The sequence below is a fragment of the Equus quagga genome, chromosome 10 (genome assembly GCF_021613505.1).
Source record: "Equus quagga isolate Etosha38 chromosome 10, UCLA_HA_Equagga_1.0, whole genome shotgun sequence".
In the NCBI taxonomy this organism is placed as follows: Eukaryota; Metazoa; Chordata; class Mammalia; order Perissodactyla; family Equidae; genus Equus; species Equus quagga.
The window spans coordinates 17582267-17599303 of NC_060276.1; the positions used below are offsets into that span (position 1 = coordinate 17582267).

Here is a 17037-nt window from a genome sequence, read left to right on the forward strand (position 1 = left end):
CTGCCCGAACTGACTCTTCCTTCCACTGTCAGCGAGAAGGGGGAGTTTCCCTGTTAGAGAACTGGTGGGAATCCCTCATCAGGAGAAGGGCTTATCTGGCCTCTGCAGCATACATTCATTTAGCATGCACATTCCCCTGTTGTTATCCTCTTTCAATTTCTTGAGCCCCATGTTTTGTAAGGCTAAACAAATAAAACTCAGTGTTTTGTGGGAGGAAAACAGATGACTGTTGAGAGTGATGTGTATAACACACTCCACCTGTTTATAATATTGAAGCTGGAATTTCAGAACAGTGCTTTCATTAAGTACTGCTGCTCATTCAGTTTAGAGAGACATAAAAACAGAAATGAATTTACTCAATAGTTTGCATGCCTTCAATCTTTGTGATAAAAATCGCCTATTATTGAAAGTATGAACGTTTAAAAAAAATTAGCGACAGCTGCAGAGACAGGGTCGCAGAGCATGCTCAGGATAAGGGGGAAAGCAGACTTCCTTGGTGTTTTATGCTCTATATAAAGAGTGCCAGCACATTCTTTGACGTGAAGTTTTCACTGTTTCTGTTCCAGTTTGAACAGGGGACCCTGCTGTCTCCCCTGTGACATCGGCCCAGAACAAGTCCAGCTGCTGATTGCCTGGCGGGACCCAACAGTGCGAGTGTCACAGAAAGCATTGAGGACTAGGCCTACAGCTCTCCCCTGTGATGAGGCGCTGAGGGTTGGCAGCCCTTTGGCCCTTGAGGAAGATGAGAAAGTGCGTGACTCAGAATGTCAGAACAGGCAGTGCCCTTTGAATCACAACATCGACTTTGCCTTCTTACAAACAGGGCCGCTGAGCACAAGAGCAAGCAAGTGCCTTCCTCACTGTCATAGAGCGTCTCGTGAGTGGCAGAGTCAAGACAACAACCCAGGTCCCTGGACTCCCAGGTTGGTGCTGTGCTCTTTCCACTCTCTCCTGCTGCCCTCTCAGACTCAGCAACCAAATGTGTGTCTGGAAGTGCACTGCTTCGTATGTCAGCCAGACTGACCTTTACATTCCCAGAATCATCAACCCTTTGTGGAAACCATGGAAAGACGGTGCTGGAAAAATAATGACAAGCATACCACGCTGTGGAGACAACCAGAAGCCCTGCTCAGACTGTGGAGTCCTCCTCACCTTCCAAGTACTGAATCCCAAACATATATACAAGCAGCAACTCAGGTGGGCCTAAGAAATAAGGAGGTGGAAAACCAGACGTCTGACAATTCAGCCAGTTCTCTTTCTCTTTTGCCTCCCACCCCGATCTCCAAACTGGGGCTGATTTCTACAGTATCAAGACATTCGTTACTCAGTTCCTGAGAGGAACCAGCTCCTAGGAGGTGGCCCAGCCCAGGACTGCTAGAGGCCTTGGGACTTTCTGCCAAGGCCCAATCTGGCCTCAGGAGAACACGACTCTTGGGACTCACACAGGAAAAATTCCCTCTTTCCCTCTTCTTAGCACCTCTTCACCTAACAAGGTTCCTCTGAGACTTGTGGGATCCCCTGCTTTCCCTAAAGACAGTTTTCTTCCACTGTTAGGGGCCCTGATTTATGAAATGAATCATGAGAGATTCATTTCTTTGTTTATCTTACAGCATGAGGGGTGGAGGAAAGACTTGTAAAGGCAAATATCCTCCAGTGAGCTGGAGTATGTATTCACACTAGAATGTTAGTGACATATTAGAGCTCAGAAGCTGGACTTTACAGCTCCATCCTGTCCCTTCTTTTGCTCTGCCACTACCAACTTGACTGCCCCTTTCTCTGAGAGTTGGACTGTGTGTGTGCATGTGTGTGTGCACACACAGGTGTGTATGTGTTCCTTTTCATGACCTAAATGAGTACATTCTGCTTGTTCCCTGTACTGGTTACCACCCCCCACTCCCACCAAAGGCCCTTTCCCATGTTCCCATCCCATGAATCTCTCCTAGAGCAGAAACTCCAGAGTTAGCTGCTAGGGGCATGAATGTGTGACCCACCTGTTCCAGAAGTGTTTTCCCGGGGACCCACTAAATGCCATTACAATGGTGTAATGGCAGAGGGGTCCTCATATGGCACCATGAGGAGAGCCACCTACTGGACAGACTAAAGAGGCTGACTGTGCAGGCGGCCAAGGGGAAGGTAGAGACAGCTGGCACGCCGAGCTCCTGGGCCACCGCCATGGCTTCTCACTCCCCTGGCTCACACCCTCGCTCACCCTCGCCCTCGGGGGAGCAGGCATGCCCTACAAGCCTGAGGGGATCAGGGACGCTCTCGGGGGAAGTCAAGAGGTCTACCTTGTAAGTCGCTGCAACTGGCTCCTTAGTACAAGTGCATCAGGCAGAGTCCCCCTGGACCCCTGGGACAGCTGAAATACCTGAAGTGAAGTGAAGGAATCCCAAGAATCCCTCATGCCTGCAGCCAGACAAAGAGTCCCCCACTGCCCCAAGTACTTTTGGGGGCACACGGAAGTTCTGCCAGGACTGGGGAAGTCTGCAGGGAGGTAAGGGCAGGGAGCACAGCTGTGAAATCGCCCGAGAAGGGCCCCTTCCTTTGTTGTCACATCTGAGCTCAGAGAGCAGGTAAACACAGTGTCACATTTGGTATTGACCAAAGGTCATCCTCACAGGAACACAGATGCTCAAAAAGGAGGACTTAGTCCTATTTTATGGAAGAAGAAACTGAGGCTCAGAAGGGGCAAGTGATTATCCCAGGGCTGCCCAGCAAGGAAGTGAGAGATTCTCAGGACTCCTAGGCCAGTGCTTGCTGCTTCAGTGCAAAGAGAGAACAGAAAAGGGATGGAGTGAGGGACCAAATGTTCTGAAGGACATCCCGGGAGAGCCTGTCTCTGGAGGTACTTGCCCTGACCCCGACCCCAGGATTTGGCTCACTGTCTCCCTCCCAGGCCCAACAGTGCTGCTCTGAAACACTGCTGCCACCCGTGCCCCTTCTGCAGCAGTGGGACTGGACAGAATGGGCACTGCTTCACGGAAACATCTGTTCCCGATATACAAGCGCCACCTGATCAGATAGGAACAATCTGAGTCCTGAGTTCCCCGGGACCTTGTCCTGAAGGCACATCCCTTCTTTCCTTGCTAATTCTTACATTCCTGGTCCTGCAGTCAAAAAAAAAGCTTTTTGGAAACCTGGGCTTGAGGGTGGCCTCCACCTATTTATTAGAGGAGGTGGTGTCAGGAAATGGGTGGATGGTGCCTGGTTTCCTGGGTTCAAACCCTGGGGCTCTGCTGTGTGACCTTGGGCACATCCCTTCCCCTCTCTGGGCCTGTTTCCTCATCTGTCACATCACCTTGATTAGATGGTCCCACTCTGATGTAGTATTTAGTCATATGTCTTTCCTTCAATAAACCTTGTATGAGTGAAGCCTTCCTGTAGGTACGGGGATTGATGCCACGGATTCACCAAGAAGACAGGAGTCAGGACGAGTCTCTGCTCTGAAAAAACTCATTTTCCCATTCTGTAACGTTTTTTTGGTCATGCTTCTCCTTCATGCTGACTTACCTTTTCAGAAAATGCCCCCGCTTCCGCTGGAGAATGGAAATTGGCAAAGAGAGGGGGAAAGGTCCAATTTGCGCCTTTGCTATTTTAGGGGAGGCTGAAATTACGAGCCAAAGTGGAGTGATGCGCTTACTGGAGTGACCTCCGTTCCTCAAGACAGGAGAAAACCTAGGTCCTCTGCTTGTGAAGTGGCTCGAGCTCTTAGGCGTAAAGCATTATTACATAAATTCAAGCTCGCTCCTGATCCTTAGTACCCTGAGTTGCCTGAAGGGGGGAATGGCACTGCCTGCGTGTGCAGCCCCGGCGCTCAGGCCGCCGCTGCAACCGGAGCGAGGAGCGCCCGCCCGCACCACCTGTCCCCGCCGGCATTCCAGAGTAGAGGCCGAATTGGCAGCAAGCCGGCCCGGATCAGTCGCCGCCTCAGTCCGCGCGGGCCCTCCTAGGGGTGTGTCTCGCGGATTCAACTCCCAGCCGCTCCTGGACGAGCCCCTGAAGGCATCTTCCTCCCTGGCGGGAGCCGCGCGCGCCCCTCTCTTCGCGCTGCTGCCCCGAGGCCGCCGCAGGCGGATGCACGACCTCAGGAGACGCTGGGACCTGGGCTCCCTCTGCCGGGCCCTGCTCACTCGGGGCCTGGCCGCCCTGGGCCACTCGCTGAAGCACGTGCTCGGTGCGATCTTCTCCAAGATTTTCGGACCCCTAGCCAGGTATGTTTTAGGCGAAAGCGCGACTCGCGCTCCCGGGCTAGGGTGCGCAGGAGCCGTGCGGGCAGGGAATGCAGCCGCGAGGGGAGGGAAGAGCGCAAAGTTCCAGCTGGCCCGTGGCGGCCGGGCTCGGAGGCTCTGGAGGTGCGCGGCGCGCATTTGGCCAGGCTGCGGCTCCCTCCCCGCGGTTCTGCCGGCACCGGCAGCGCAGTGTCTCCGCTCGCAAGTCGCGGTGCCGGCGAACTCCTTCTCGCGGGGGAACTCCATACGCCCGGCTCTGAGCTCACTTGAGGCGGCCTCCAAGCTGGGCAACCGGGTGCGGGCAAGACCACGGGGAGGGAGATCGCGAGTCGAGCAGGCAGGGAGGCGGCGGCGTGCGCGCGAAGGGAATTGGGGCAGAATCGCCAAGGAGAGTCCGGTGGGCGAAGTGGGATGGGGATGGGAGCCACGGAGCCACCGAGAGTGGAGTGAGACGTACGGGGCCTTGGACCGGGGGCGTGAGTAGGGAAGCAACCGGGGCAGGCGGGGTCCCGCGGGTACGAAACCTCGCGCAGCGGCTCTGGAGAGCTCCGGCTGGGGGAGAGGGCGGGCGACCAGCGGGAAGGAGTCGGGGGTGGGGGTGTGTGCGGCAGAAGCCACAGCGCTGAGCCTGTCGGGAAGGAAGGAAGCAGGGAAGGGCGCCGCCGCCGCGGCCGCCGCCGCCGCCGCGGCCGCCGTGGAGTACTCGGTGCGGAGGGGAGGGGGAAAGGGGTGCAACAGCGGCGCGAGGGGGAGGGGGCGGTGCGGGCGCACGGCGAGCGCGGGCTGAGCTGCGGGATTGACGTAACGAGCTTGGGTTTCCCCCAGCGTCGGGAACATGGATGAGAAATCCAACAAGCTGCTGCTGGCTTTGGTGATGCTCTTCCTATTTGCCGTGATCGTCCTCCAATACGTGTGCCCCGGCACAGAATGCCAGCTCCTCCGCCTGCAGGCATTCAGCTCCCCGATGCCGGACCCGTACCGCTCGGAGGATGAGAGCTCTGCCAGGTTCGTGCCCCGTTACAATTTCAGCCGCGGCGACCTCCTGCGCAAGGTAGACTTCGACATCAAGGGCGATGACCTGATCGTGTTCCTGCACATCCAGAAGACCGGAGGCACCACTTTCGGACGCCACCTGGTGCGCAACATCCAGCTGGAGCAGCCGTGCGAATGCCGCGTGGGTCAGAAGAAATGCACTTGCCACAGGCCGGGTAAGCGGGAGACCTGGCTCTTCTCCAGGTTCTCCACGGGCTGGAGCTGCGGGCTGCACGCCGACTGGACCGAGCTCACCAGCTGCGTGCCCGCCGTGGTGGACGGCAAGCGCAACGCCAGGCTAAGACCGTCCAGGTGAGTGACCACCCGCGGCAGAGCGGGGTCCTGGAGCGCCGGATCCGACCTGGGCCTGGGCGGGCTGAGGGCGGGGAGGTGCGGCCGGCCGTTGCCGAAGACCCAGAGCGCACCTCGGCGCCCCGGCGGTTGCTCCCCGGCTGGGCGGGTGCCAGGGGCCCTGGCGCGCAAGCTCATGGCGCTGTAGCGGCTGTAGGAAGCCTGTCCGCTCCCGCTTGTCTGTCTGTACGCGGGTTGGCCCGCTTGGCGTCTCGGAGTGCGTACGGGGGAAGCGGACGGGAGTCCCCGAATGAGCGCCCCCCGGGCCGCCGCCGGGACAGGGTACCGCACGTAGACTCCGCACTGGAGCGCCAGAAAGAACCGCGCTCTGCGTGTAGCGTCCCTGAGTCCCTCCTGTTCACACTCTTCTCCGCACCGGTTCTGAAGCCTCCTTGCCGCTCTCTTGTCCTCTTTCCCGCTCCCGCATTCTCTCCCCCCCCAACTTTTTTCCGCTTCCTATATTCGCCTTTCTGACTTTCTCGTGCTCACGATCTTGTCAGTTACTGGCCGCTCGCTTTTTCCTTCTCCCTCCGTTTTCCTCTCCCACTTTGCTTCTCGTTCTTTCTTTTACCCTTTCTGCTTTTTCTCTTCCTGGCTGACTTTTGTCGCCTCTCTCCTCCTTTCTTCCCTCTGGCTCTGCTCTCCTAAGGAGAGTGGGTGTCCCTCTGCCCCTGTTTGCGGACACCCGGAGACATCTCCTGGTACCCAGCTTGCTCCCCTCACTACTGGCTGCACGCGAGGCATCCGTGGCGCTTTCCAAGTACGAGGAGCACCCCGCGCGCCGAAGGGCGGGCTAGGACGCTACCCTGGACCCCATGTTGTGTTCAGCCTTGAGAAACCTCTCCAGATTTACAAACCCTGAACCCCAGCGTGGGGCGCCACCAGCCCACTTGCTGGGAACCTGGGGTTGATGTGGAAAAAGCTGATTTGTGAAGAGCCTGTCGCTAGTTGCTTTTGAAGCTAGGGCATTTTCCTCTATCCAGCCGCAATGCCTAGTTGCTGGAGGTCACGGAGTGTCATAAAAGGGTGGAGGAGAAGGGCGCATTGGAGTTGCTCCAGCCAGGGCTCTCATTTTGCTAGTCTCCGTAAAACAAATCTGGGCTGGGACAGAGAGTCCAGGGAATGGACAAGGTGAGTCTGGTTGCCAGGGGGCCTCTAGATTGGGTCTCCGGGCAGGCAAGGACATGGCCCTTCTTTCTGCACCCCCATTGAGGTTACCACAGGGGCCTTTGAGGCAGCTATTGCAGCGGCTGCCTGCCAGGACCCTCTCTCAACCTGCCCCGTCCCCGGCAGCCCCCCCCCCCCCCGCACCGGGGGGTCCTCTGTGCCCTGGAGTAGGCACCGCTTTGCAGGTGTCTCTTGGAATGCAACAGCTGGCGCAGTTTCTACTGTCCAGCCGCAGGCAAATGGAGCCCCCTGATTTTCTGGTCACCCGTGAGATTGAGAGGAAGCATCACCCTCTACTCACTTTCACTTCCCTCAGTTTGCAGTGTCCTTTCTTGAAGGCTGGAATTCTGGCAGAAGCTGTTGGATTTTCATCTCCTTTCCAGCGTTAACAGATTTTTCTTTTCTATCCTAAGAGAACCTTGGCCCCAGGAATGTTGCCACCTCAATCCATTTTAGGAATTGTGTCAGTCACTGTCAGCACAAGATTCTGGTGTTTAAGAAGATCCCAAACAATTTGGCAGTATTAAAATCGTCTCTCTTAGAGATGGAGCTTGTAGGTGTAGTGAGGGGTGGTGATATAAAAAGCTCTTTAGGGCAAAAATAGAATTCCACAGCCATGACTGTGGCAGAGAAGGAAAAATGAGGTCTTGGCCACTATGGAAGCCGCAGCCCTGTCTAGAGTTCCAAAGGGCACATGTGCCTTGTGAACGTGTAGGTCAGAGTGTGACATGGTCTGTAAACACACATTATTAATGTGGTCTGGGTTATATTTTTGGTGGCTGCTGTCCTCTGGCAGATTCTGAAGAAAACTTCAGAAGTTTTCCGTAAGATAACCAGGACCCCTCAAGGGGAAGGTTCAGCGTCTTGGATAGTCCCAAATTGAAGCAAAATTATTTGAAATGAAATGAGGTTTTCTTGGTCATAAAAAGGGTGATAATACAGTGCCATCTAGTCTAATGAAAAAAGAACCGCTTTTCAAAGAGTCAGAGTTACTGGATATTACAATATTTGCAAAAGTGAAATAAAATCTGCTAGAGAAACACATTGCTACCTCAAGGGTACCTTTTTATTTCATTCGTTCCTACCCACCTCCAGAAATCTTCATCTTGAAGAATAGTGATACCGTGGGGATTCCAGCATTTCCCAGGATGTTGATAAATCTTTGCTTACAGGACCAGTTCTGTTCTCATAACCTATAGGAGTGTGAGAGTGAGAGCGAGAGTGTGTGTATGTGTACGTGTGTGGTGAAGATTTAGAGACACAGACAGCTGTGCTGGCAGTGATGCGTGAGGGTGAGGAACTGGTCTCAGGAGATGAGAGAGTCAGCCATGGGGAGTTCCTGTGTAGAGCAGCCTTCCATGCCAGCTGGAGGTCTCTGTGCTCCACTGAACTGAGAGGAACAGCAGCTCCGTCTGTTTGGCCTGGGAGTTCCAACACCTGGGCCTTCGTTCCAGGCCAGCCACGACCCAGCTGTGTGACCTTGGACCCGAGCCTGTCCAAGCCTTGTATATATGGAGAGTGCGTTCCAGTTTCTGATGAGCTTTCACATCCCTTATCTCTGGTATTTCTCTGTAAACTTGCACTGTCTCTGGGAAGAGGGCAGAGTGGGCAGAAGTATCCCCGTTGATTAGATGTGAGTGAAGACCAAAGGGGCTGAAGGACTTTCCCAAGGTCACTGACATCTTTAGTGGCACAGCAGAAATCTTACCCCAGTTCTGTCTGATTCCACAGCCCTTGCTCTGTTGATTGCGCCTTGATGAACGAGGGTTTTTATAAAAACACAGTGAGATGTTTGATGTTAGTAATTCCTACAAAGTAAACACTCAGTAAATGTTAACTGATATTGTTATCACCTACATTGTCACCACTTTCAGTAGTTTTACACATGTGAGTTTGGACAGGAGACTGGACTGGGGTTGCCACCCCCATTGGGAGAAGGACAGATTTCTGCCTCCCTGAGGCTTTTTGCTCACCAAGAGTGGGTCCCGTGGCTAGGTTGCAGAGGGGCCTCTCATTGCCGTGTTGGAAATCACTACGAAGCTGAGCAGGATGGGAGGACACTGGGGGCCTGGTGAATAAGCCTCAGTAGGAGCCCTCAGCAGCAACAAGGGCCACCTTCTGACTCACAGCCATCCATCCACAGTAGGGGGGGCATGAGAGGCCATCGTGGCTGAAAGCCAAGACCCTGAATCTTCCGCCCAGTGCTACATTTGAGATGCTTCCCTGCCTCAGCGGATGGTAAAGTGCCTGGGTGATATATAACTGCTGAATAGAAACGCTTGTGATCACGTTGCCGGGAGAGGACAAAGAGAGAGAGTGCTTGGCTGGCAAAAGGCTCAAGTTGTTTATTAAGAATAATATTTCTTTAAAAAAGACTAGAAATTGCATTTCATGCGTCTGTCTGGCAATATGTTGTTTGGGGTCAGAGAAGGGTCCTGTTCACTCTAGAATTTCTAAGACCATTTTTGAAAATGTATCAAAACATTGTTGCTTACCAGCTGTTAAAACTCCCAAATTCTGCAGGCTTTTCTCAGGCCAAATTCCATCTGTTTGTAGCCAACTCTAGTGCGCCACTTGGTCTGTGGGAGGAATTCAGAATTGGGCACAAAGAAACTGCACTGGCCTCATTCTTCTTCACCAGGTACCATGCTGGCTGCACACATGGGGTGGCTGGTCAGGTGGATGGGAGATCGGGTTCTATGGCTATACATGTCAAAGAATCTGATCATCATGTTCAGGTTGCATCCTAGACTTTTCTAGAAGCCATACGGAAGAGTAATTAATTGTCATCTAAAATCCAGTAGGATATCACCGACAGGAAAGGACTAAAAGGCATTTATATGGAGAAAAGCTTTCTTTCTTTCTTTCTTTCTTTTTTGGTCATTCCTTTTTAAAAATTGTGGTAAAGACTTTTTCTTCTTTTCCTTTCTTTTTAAAAGGCGGTTCTATATTGAAAGAGCTGCGTTGTAGTCAGAACTCTATAGTGCGTGTGCCTGCTCATGCCTCCTGTGCCCATGCCCCCACTCCTTCCCTTTCTGGATTTTGCAGTGAAACAGGATGACATGACAGGCTTGCAGTACTGCGAGGCAGCGAGTGAATGGACTGTTACGCCAGCAACGCTGTCCCTCTGGTCCATCAGACTGTAGGCCGCTGGGCTCTCACAGGAGTAGCTTCACTTAGCCGAGGATGAATTTCTTCAGCTGTCTTTGATAAGAGCTGTTATACCTTCGCACCTATTTCACAGGAGAGGGGGAGAAATTCACCGTGATAACATCTGTAGAACTTCAGCAGTGTTAGTTAGCATCTTTGCACAGATGGCAAACATGTTGGAGTCCTGAAAAAGCTCTGAGTTCTCAAGGTAGTATAAAAGGCTACTCAGAATTACCATTTCTTAATAGTAATTTTAGATTAGTGCTGTTATGTGGCAAGAAGAATGTCAGAGCTTATCTTTTATAGATATCTGTCATCAACTTAGGTAGTATGAAGTGACATTAAAGAATAGTCATCTCCGGGGCGGCCGGGTGGCAGAGGGGTTAAGTGCGCGTGTCCCGCTTTGGTGGCCTGAGGTTTCGCGGGTTCGGATCCTGGGTGGCAACATGGCACCGCTCATCAGGCCATGCTGAGGTGGCGTCCCACATAGCACAACCAGAGGCACTCACAACCAGAACATACAACTGTGTACTGGGGGGCTTTGGGGTGAAGAAAAAAAAGATGGGCAACAGTTGTTAGCTCAGGTGCCAATCTTTAGGGAAAAAAAAAAGAATAGTCATCTTTTCTATCCATTGGTCATTAAACAAAATTTTCTGAAATTGTCCATTAAATTCCAGGGGAGACACGTCATTCTTGCTCTCACAGAGCTTACAGTAGAACAGAATAATTTGGTACTTTAGATATTTAATAAAGAAGATGGATTTTATTTCAAAACGATTTGAATATCAGTAATGTCTTTAAGATGTCGTACCTTTACCAGAATATATTTAGCAAATAGAGAAAAGTCTGTTTTCTGTTTATGTTGTAGTTTAGTTCTAATGAGCAAAGCTTGTGGAGTCTGTATTATGACCTCTGCACAGTGCCAGCAGTTGGAGGAGATTAGAGTCAAGACAAAGCCAAAAAAGCCAAGGTCACCATCTTCAGCCTCAAGTCTATAAAGATTAGAGGGTAAAGTGCAGAACTGTGTGGTATAGACAGGTGGGGAACCGGGGGAGGAACTGGCGATTTTTGGCAAGTCCACCCCCCTCTGTAAAATGAGAGATTTAAACAAGATGCTTGCTAAGGCTCTTTCCTTTCTAAAGTATGTGTAACAGGCCAGAAAAAGGACATAGCTGTTCAGGAAGGCTGCTGAGAACAGGTGGGTTGTATTTAAAAGAAAGGAGGCATTGTGGATGGGCATGGCATCCTCGTTGCATCATCAGCTCGAGCAGCCTCATCTAGCCAGGGCTGGCCAGAACAGAGAAGGTTCATGCGTGGGGAAGGGCTATGGAGGTAGGTGGGGTGAGGCCTTATTGTAGAGGTCCTGGAAGGGCAATGGGGAGGTTGAACTCCAGTGAGTACAAGAAGCTCTGACATGGAAGGAATATAAAAATGCAAATGAAGGCTGGAGTCCAGTTAACGGTACCTCCCTGATTTCTAGTCTGGAGTGGAGATGGCACCAAGGACTAAAATGGAGAGGCTGGAAGGGGATCTCATTTGGATTGAGAGGGTACTGAAGAGTTGTGACTGGTCAATGTCGCCTAGACTTCTAGTGGCCAGGGCTTGTAAGGAAATGAGAACTGGGGCTCTGGGGCAGGTTAGGGCTTAGTTGTATATGTGGGAGTCTGTGAACCCAGTTAATCTGAATTCACAATTGGCATTAGTATTTAAATGATAACTGCAATTCACATGTGGGACTCTTAGCCAAGGAAAAGAATGTTTGAATAAAGGAAAAGATTGACAGTTATGATTATATAAAAATGAAAAATGTTCATTTGTCAAAAAATAGCCAAAATGAAAAGGCGTATGTCAAACTGATAAAATATGCACAATAAATAAAACAGACAAAAGGATGGCATCTTTTCTGTGTAAAGAACTTTTACGAATTGATTAGGAAAACAAAGGCTATGACCAGTTTACAACATGGGAACAGCAACTAGTTTACAGACGTGGACAAACTGCTTAGTCTCACTAGTACAAAAGAAATGCAAATTGAAATAATTAAATGTAGGAAAACCTTTTTGCCTCTTTAATTAGCCCTGATTAAAAAAAAAAACCTCAACATACATCACCACCACCAAACAAAAAAAAACGTAGCAGCCAGTGTTGACAAGGGTGTGGTAAATATGATAATTCTCATACATTGTTAGTGGGAATGTAAATTCAGATGATTCTTTTGGAAATGAATTAGGTAATAGAAACAGAGAACATTAAAAATATTTATTTCTTTGACTCAGATTTCTTTTCTGGGATTTTACTGAAAAACCTAATCCTGTACATGTTGTTCGTTCATTCACTCCTTTATTTATTTATTTATTCGTTTATTCAGTAAATATTTATTGAATATCTCCTATCACCGTGCTATGTGCTGTGGACAGTGTGACGAACCAAGCAGATGTTGTCCCTGCCTTCATGGAGTGGGAAAGACAGACATGAAACTAATAATTAATTACTTAAACTTGTGAGAAGTGCCATGAGGGAAAAGTATAGGGTGATATAACGGTATACTAGAAGGCCAGTTGGAGTTATTTATACTTGCAACAAATTGGAAAAATCTGAACATCCACACAGAGGAGAGTGGTTCAAGAAATCTCAGTACATCCACTTGAAGGATTATTACAAAACCGTTTAAATGTTTTTTTTTTATAGAATATGGAAAATCGCTAGTGATTTAATGCTAAGGGAAAAAGAGAGAGACAATTATGGACCCAGTATGACTACAACTATGTTGGGGGCGGTGGGGCACACAAATTATCTTCCCACGCCTCCCGAATCTAAACACAAACGACGAAGAATGGAAGAAAAATACCAAGATATTAATAGATTGATTAGTGATTTATTTTCTTATTCTTCTTCTCTGAAGGTTTTGAATTTCCTTCATGAGTATGCACTCCTTTTATAATAAAAGTAAACATTAACAATTTTTAAAATGATGTTTTCTTATGGCTGTGATAAATTTCACTCACGTTGACTTTTTGGTTCCTGAAGACTATGGCTGGTTATTTCATTAGCCTCTTGATATCCTGGGAGTCCTTAATGAGGAAAACAGTCTCAGCTAAATAAACTCTCTGACTAGAAGGCAGAGGTGATAAGTCAGGCATTGCCTGCTGATTTTTCCGATGATTGGCTGCTGTCATGTTCCAAAGAATCCATGGAACTCATACACCTGTACAGTATAGAGATACTTGAGTGGATTGCTATTGTCTTTTCTCTGTTAAAAGGTAAATGGAACAGGAAATTAGTAGTGGTACACAGTTGGAAATATAAGGCTTGTTCTGTTCAGAGCCATTCAAGAGAGCCTGGACTTTGAGTCTTCATGAGCCTCTTTCTAAGTGAGCTGATACTAGAGCTCAGGGTCTGGCCAGAAAAGTAAAATTTTGGGGCTGGTGAAGGGCTATGGTTCGAAACATCTATAGCTGAGAGCTTAGCTCAGTTAATGCATGTGTTGCCCTCATCTAGGGAAAAAGGGGAGTCCACTCTGCTGGAGCAGCTTTCTCCTAGAGCAGTTTCGCTTCATAAGAGCATTGCCTCCAGTTAACTATAAATTAAGTTGATTAGAACACTTCAGCTGCTCTGGATATCTGAGGGACTACTATATAGAATGACATGCATAATCTTATTGTTGAAACTCCACTGAAACTACATTCTAGGTATAAGTTATTTTGACAGTGTAAAGAATATGCTTCACAGTTGAAAAGCTAATATCGACATTCTGTGACAAATAAAATGAGATATTTGGTCATTGAGTTTAGTCAAAAAAACAGATGGGGATGGGAATGTTCCCTCTTCTGTTAAAGCATAATAAAGAATCTAATTAATAGTATATGTTTTCTGATACAATGTCATTGTAAGCTTAGAGAAACATTTGTCTAAACTTTAGTAACATATTTATTGGCAAAAGAGCTTTTATAGTTTCACTAGGTATTGGACTTTGCAGGTTATTCAGTTGGTCTTATTGTATCCCATTTGTTATTTCTGCCATTTTGCCTCTAAGAACAGTGTTGAAGACTTTGACACATTTCAGAACATTACATTAAATAAATCTGTCTTGCACATTCCACTGTACTTTTTCTGGAATATTATAAATATTCAAATATAGGCACACATGCAAATTCAAAATAAAATTCAATACATGCAAATTCTGTGTAAATTCCGTATTTATAACTTAGCAATAGTTTTGAACTTGTTATCCTAGGATATAAATGTATCAAATATGAGCTCATGGGAATTACCAATAAATATATTTTTCTGATTAAACTGTGGGTTCTTTTTTAGTGACAATTTAAGCTTCAATTCTGGGATATATTATGAGAGAATAATTTGCACTTCATTTACTCTGAATTGTCAAGAATCATGTTCTTCCCCGATGTAAATGTCTGCAGAAAGGACTTCTTATTCAGTTTGATTGCTTTTAAAATTTTACTAGCAGAGATGCCATAGTGAGCTTAAGAGAGTGGGTCTGTTTCTTGTGAAGAGTTTAGTCCTAATGAATCAATTCCATGCACTTTTCTGAAGGAATACAGAACAATTGGAATGTGCAATGCATTGATTTACATCAAATGGATTAGGCCTGTATGCACCATTCCTTGCATTAATTGACTTTCTCCCATAACTGTACTAATTATGGCAAATCTTCAGTAGAGTATCAGCTCCACTTCACTCATGGAGATCATTGGACTTTTGCTAATTTCCTACAGGAGAGTGAATGCAAGAAAAGAGTGTTTAGAAATTGACTATGGTGACCAGGTTACAGCCAGGAAACTCAACATACTTTAAAAAGGCCCATTGGTCTTGGGAGCCAACTCCTCAGTTATTACAATAACTAGAAATTGACTAAACTCACCAGTTGAAAGACATAGATTATCACAATGGATGAAAATACAAAATCCAGCTATATGCTGTGTTTAAGAGACAAAGCTAAAACATAAGGATACAGATAAGATTGGAATAGATACACTGTGAAAATACTAACCAGAAGGAAGCTGATGTAGCTAAATTGATATCAGATAAAATAGACTAAGGCAAAGCATTTATTGGGGATAAACAAGATCACTGACTAATGATAGAAAGTTCAATTCTTCAGATAAGAATTCTAAACTTGAATGCACTTAACACTGTAGTTTTGAAATATATAAAGCTAAAATTGACAGAGCTATAAGGAGAAGTTGTAAAATCTACTAACCTCTTTCAGAAATTGATAGGTGAAATGAATTAAAAGTGAGTAAGGATACAGAAGATTTGAACAACATGGTTAACAAGCTCAGTGTAATGAACCTGCACCCAGTTAGAAGAATACACATTCTTCTCAAGTACATATGGAACATTTTTGAAAATAGATCATATACTAAGCCATAAAGTTAGTTTGGAAAAACTTCAATGAATAAATATCCTAAGAACCATACTTTCTGGCTATGCAGTGCTTAGTCATTGGATGTTGAGACCAGTCAGGCAGGAACAAGGGATCAGGCTATACCTGAGTGCATGAGAGGGAACATTAATAGTCTGATATATTTGGAAGTATTGCCAATCCTTCACCGACCACATTGAGTTTCTTAATTCACATGCAAGTGTGAAGAACTCCTAGACTTAGGCAACGAGATGTGCTGTAAAGTGATGATCTGACCCAGGTAGCTTGGCCTGACTTTCCGTGAACACCTATTAATGTTTTGGGGTACCTACTGAGCCAGGCCCTATGTCAGAGGCATAACATATATTTTTCTCGTTTAATCCTCAAAACAACACTCTGAGGTAGATGTTTTAAAAACTCATTTAAAGATGAGAAAACAGAGAATTGGACGAGATATGTAACTTGCTCCAATCTACACAGCTCGTCGCTACTGGAGCTGACATTTAGAACCAGTTGGGCCACATAGCCTGTCTGGTATGTTTTAATGTCCACTAAATTCTCAGATAAATCTCTGAAAGCCTTTACCCTCTTTTTTGCCTGTGTCTATGTAAGCTAAATGGAATGGAGACGTGGAGTGATTATCTGGAGATGTCAGGATTCAACATGTTAAGTGATTTGTTTTTAAAGCACCTTTAAAAAAGTTTAATAAAAGCTTCTCTTTAAAGGTGAATTCTGCAGCTCTTTTTCTCTCCTTTTACATAAAGATTTAGATATCCAAGATATTTCAAATGCTATCAACACTGATTTACGCAGAAGAATGATGTTTTAGGGGAAATAAAAAAGGAAAGGTGTTATGTTAGAGCAAAGATTTGTTTTTTTCAGATAGGGAAAATGAGGACCTTAACTGTATTTTAATTTATGCCCCATGTGGACTTGAAATATGGTGCACACACTTCATAAGATTTGTCAGAGGCTGAAGTGTCCTACTCCTTCTGTAATGTTGGCGGTTGTCTCACTAACAGCATCAGTTGCCCTGCTCCGATCGTGGCCTGTTTTTATAAATGACCATTGCTTTTTTTTTGCTGCGTTTGGTCTGTGTAGACACAGCCTTTGGAGGGTTTGTGTGAATGAGTTCAGCCAGGGCAGCTCATATAATCTTGGAGTATGAAGAGCCAGTGAAATAAAGATACGTTCTCTCAAAACCAAGTGAGGGGTCCCAGAGAAGACGAACTCTGAAGCCTGCTCTTATCCCAGGGGCTCATCGTGAAGATAATAAAAGTGTGTTTTATTACTGAAATAACCAAGTGAGGGTAGCAAATTTCCTTAGGAGTGACCATTCTCTCTTGTGGAAGAAGCAGCTTTAGAAAAGTGCCATTAAAGAGAATATGCAAATTAGCATGGGCCTACCAGCTTGGCAGACATTAGTGCAGGCGGCAAAGAAATTAGGTTGAAGGCATGGAAGAATGGTAAAAAGGCGCCTAATACAACCAGAGGCTAGTGTGACCTTGGGATTATGGCCACCTCAGCAGATGCCTCACAGCTGAGACTTTGCTAAGTAGAAGATTAACGGGCACAACATTTTGACGGTTGAAAGATTGTTTGAGCCTATTTGCCAGATACACTAGAGGCAAAAATACTTATTATGTTTGCTGAAAGTGGTACAGTATGTTCTAAAAGTGTAATAGGCCAACTCCAACTCACTAAAGCAATCCTGAAATAAGG

General features: G+C 47.3%; 1 protein-coding gene across 1 annotated transcript in view; it reads left to right on the forward strand.

Moving 5' to 3' along the window:
* The first annotated feature begins 3783 nt into the window (after positions 1-3783).
* The window catches only part of HS6ST2 (heparan sulfate 6-O-sulfotransferase 2), a 274147-nt gene continuing 260893 nt past the window's right edge, over positions 3784-17037 (forward strand). The window contains exons 1-2 of the mRNA XM_046672570.1: positions 3784-4211; positions 5055-5573. Of these exons, the coding sequence (XP_046528526.1) occupies positions 3784-4211; positions 5055-5573 (947 nt within the window). The remainder of the gene's footprint in view (positions 4212-5054; positions 5574-17037) is intronic.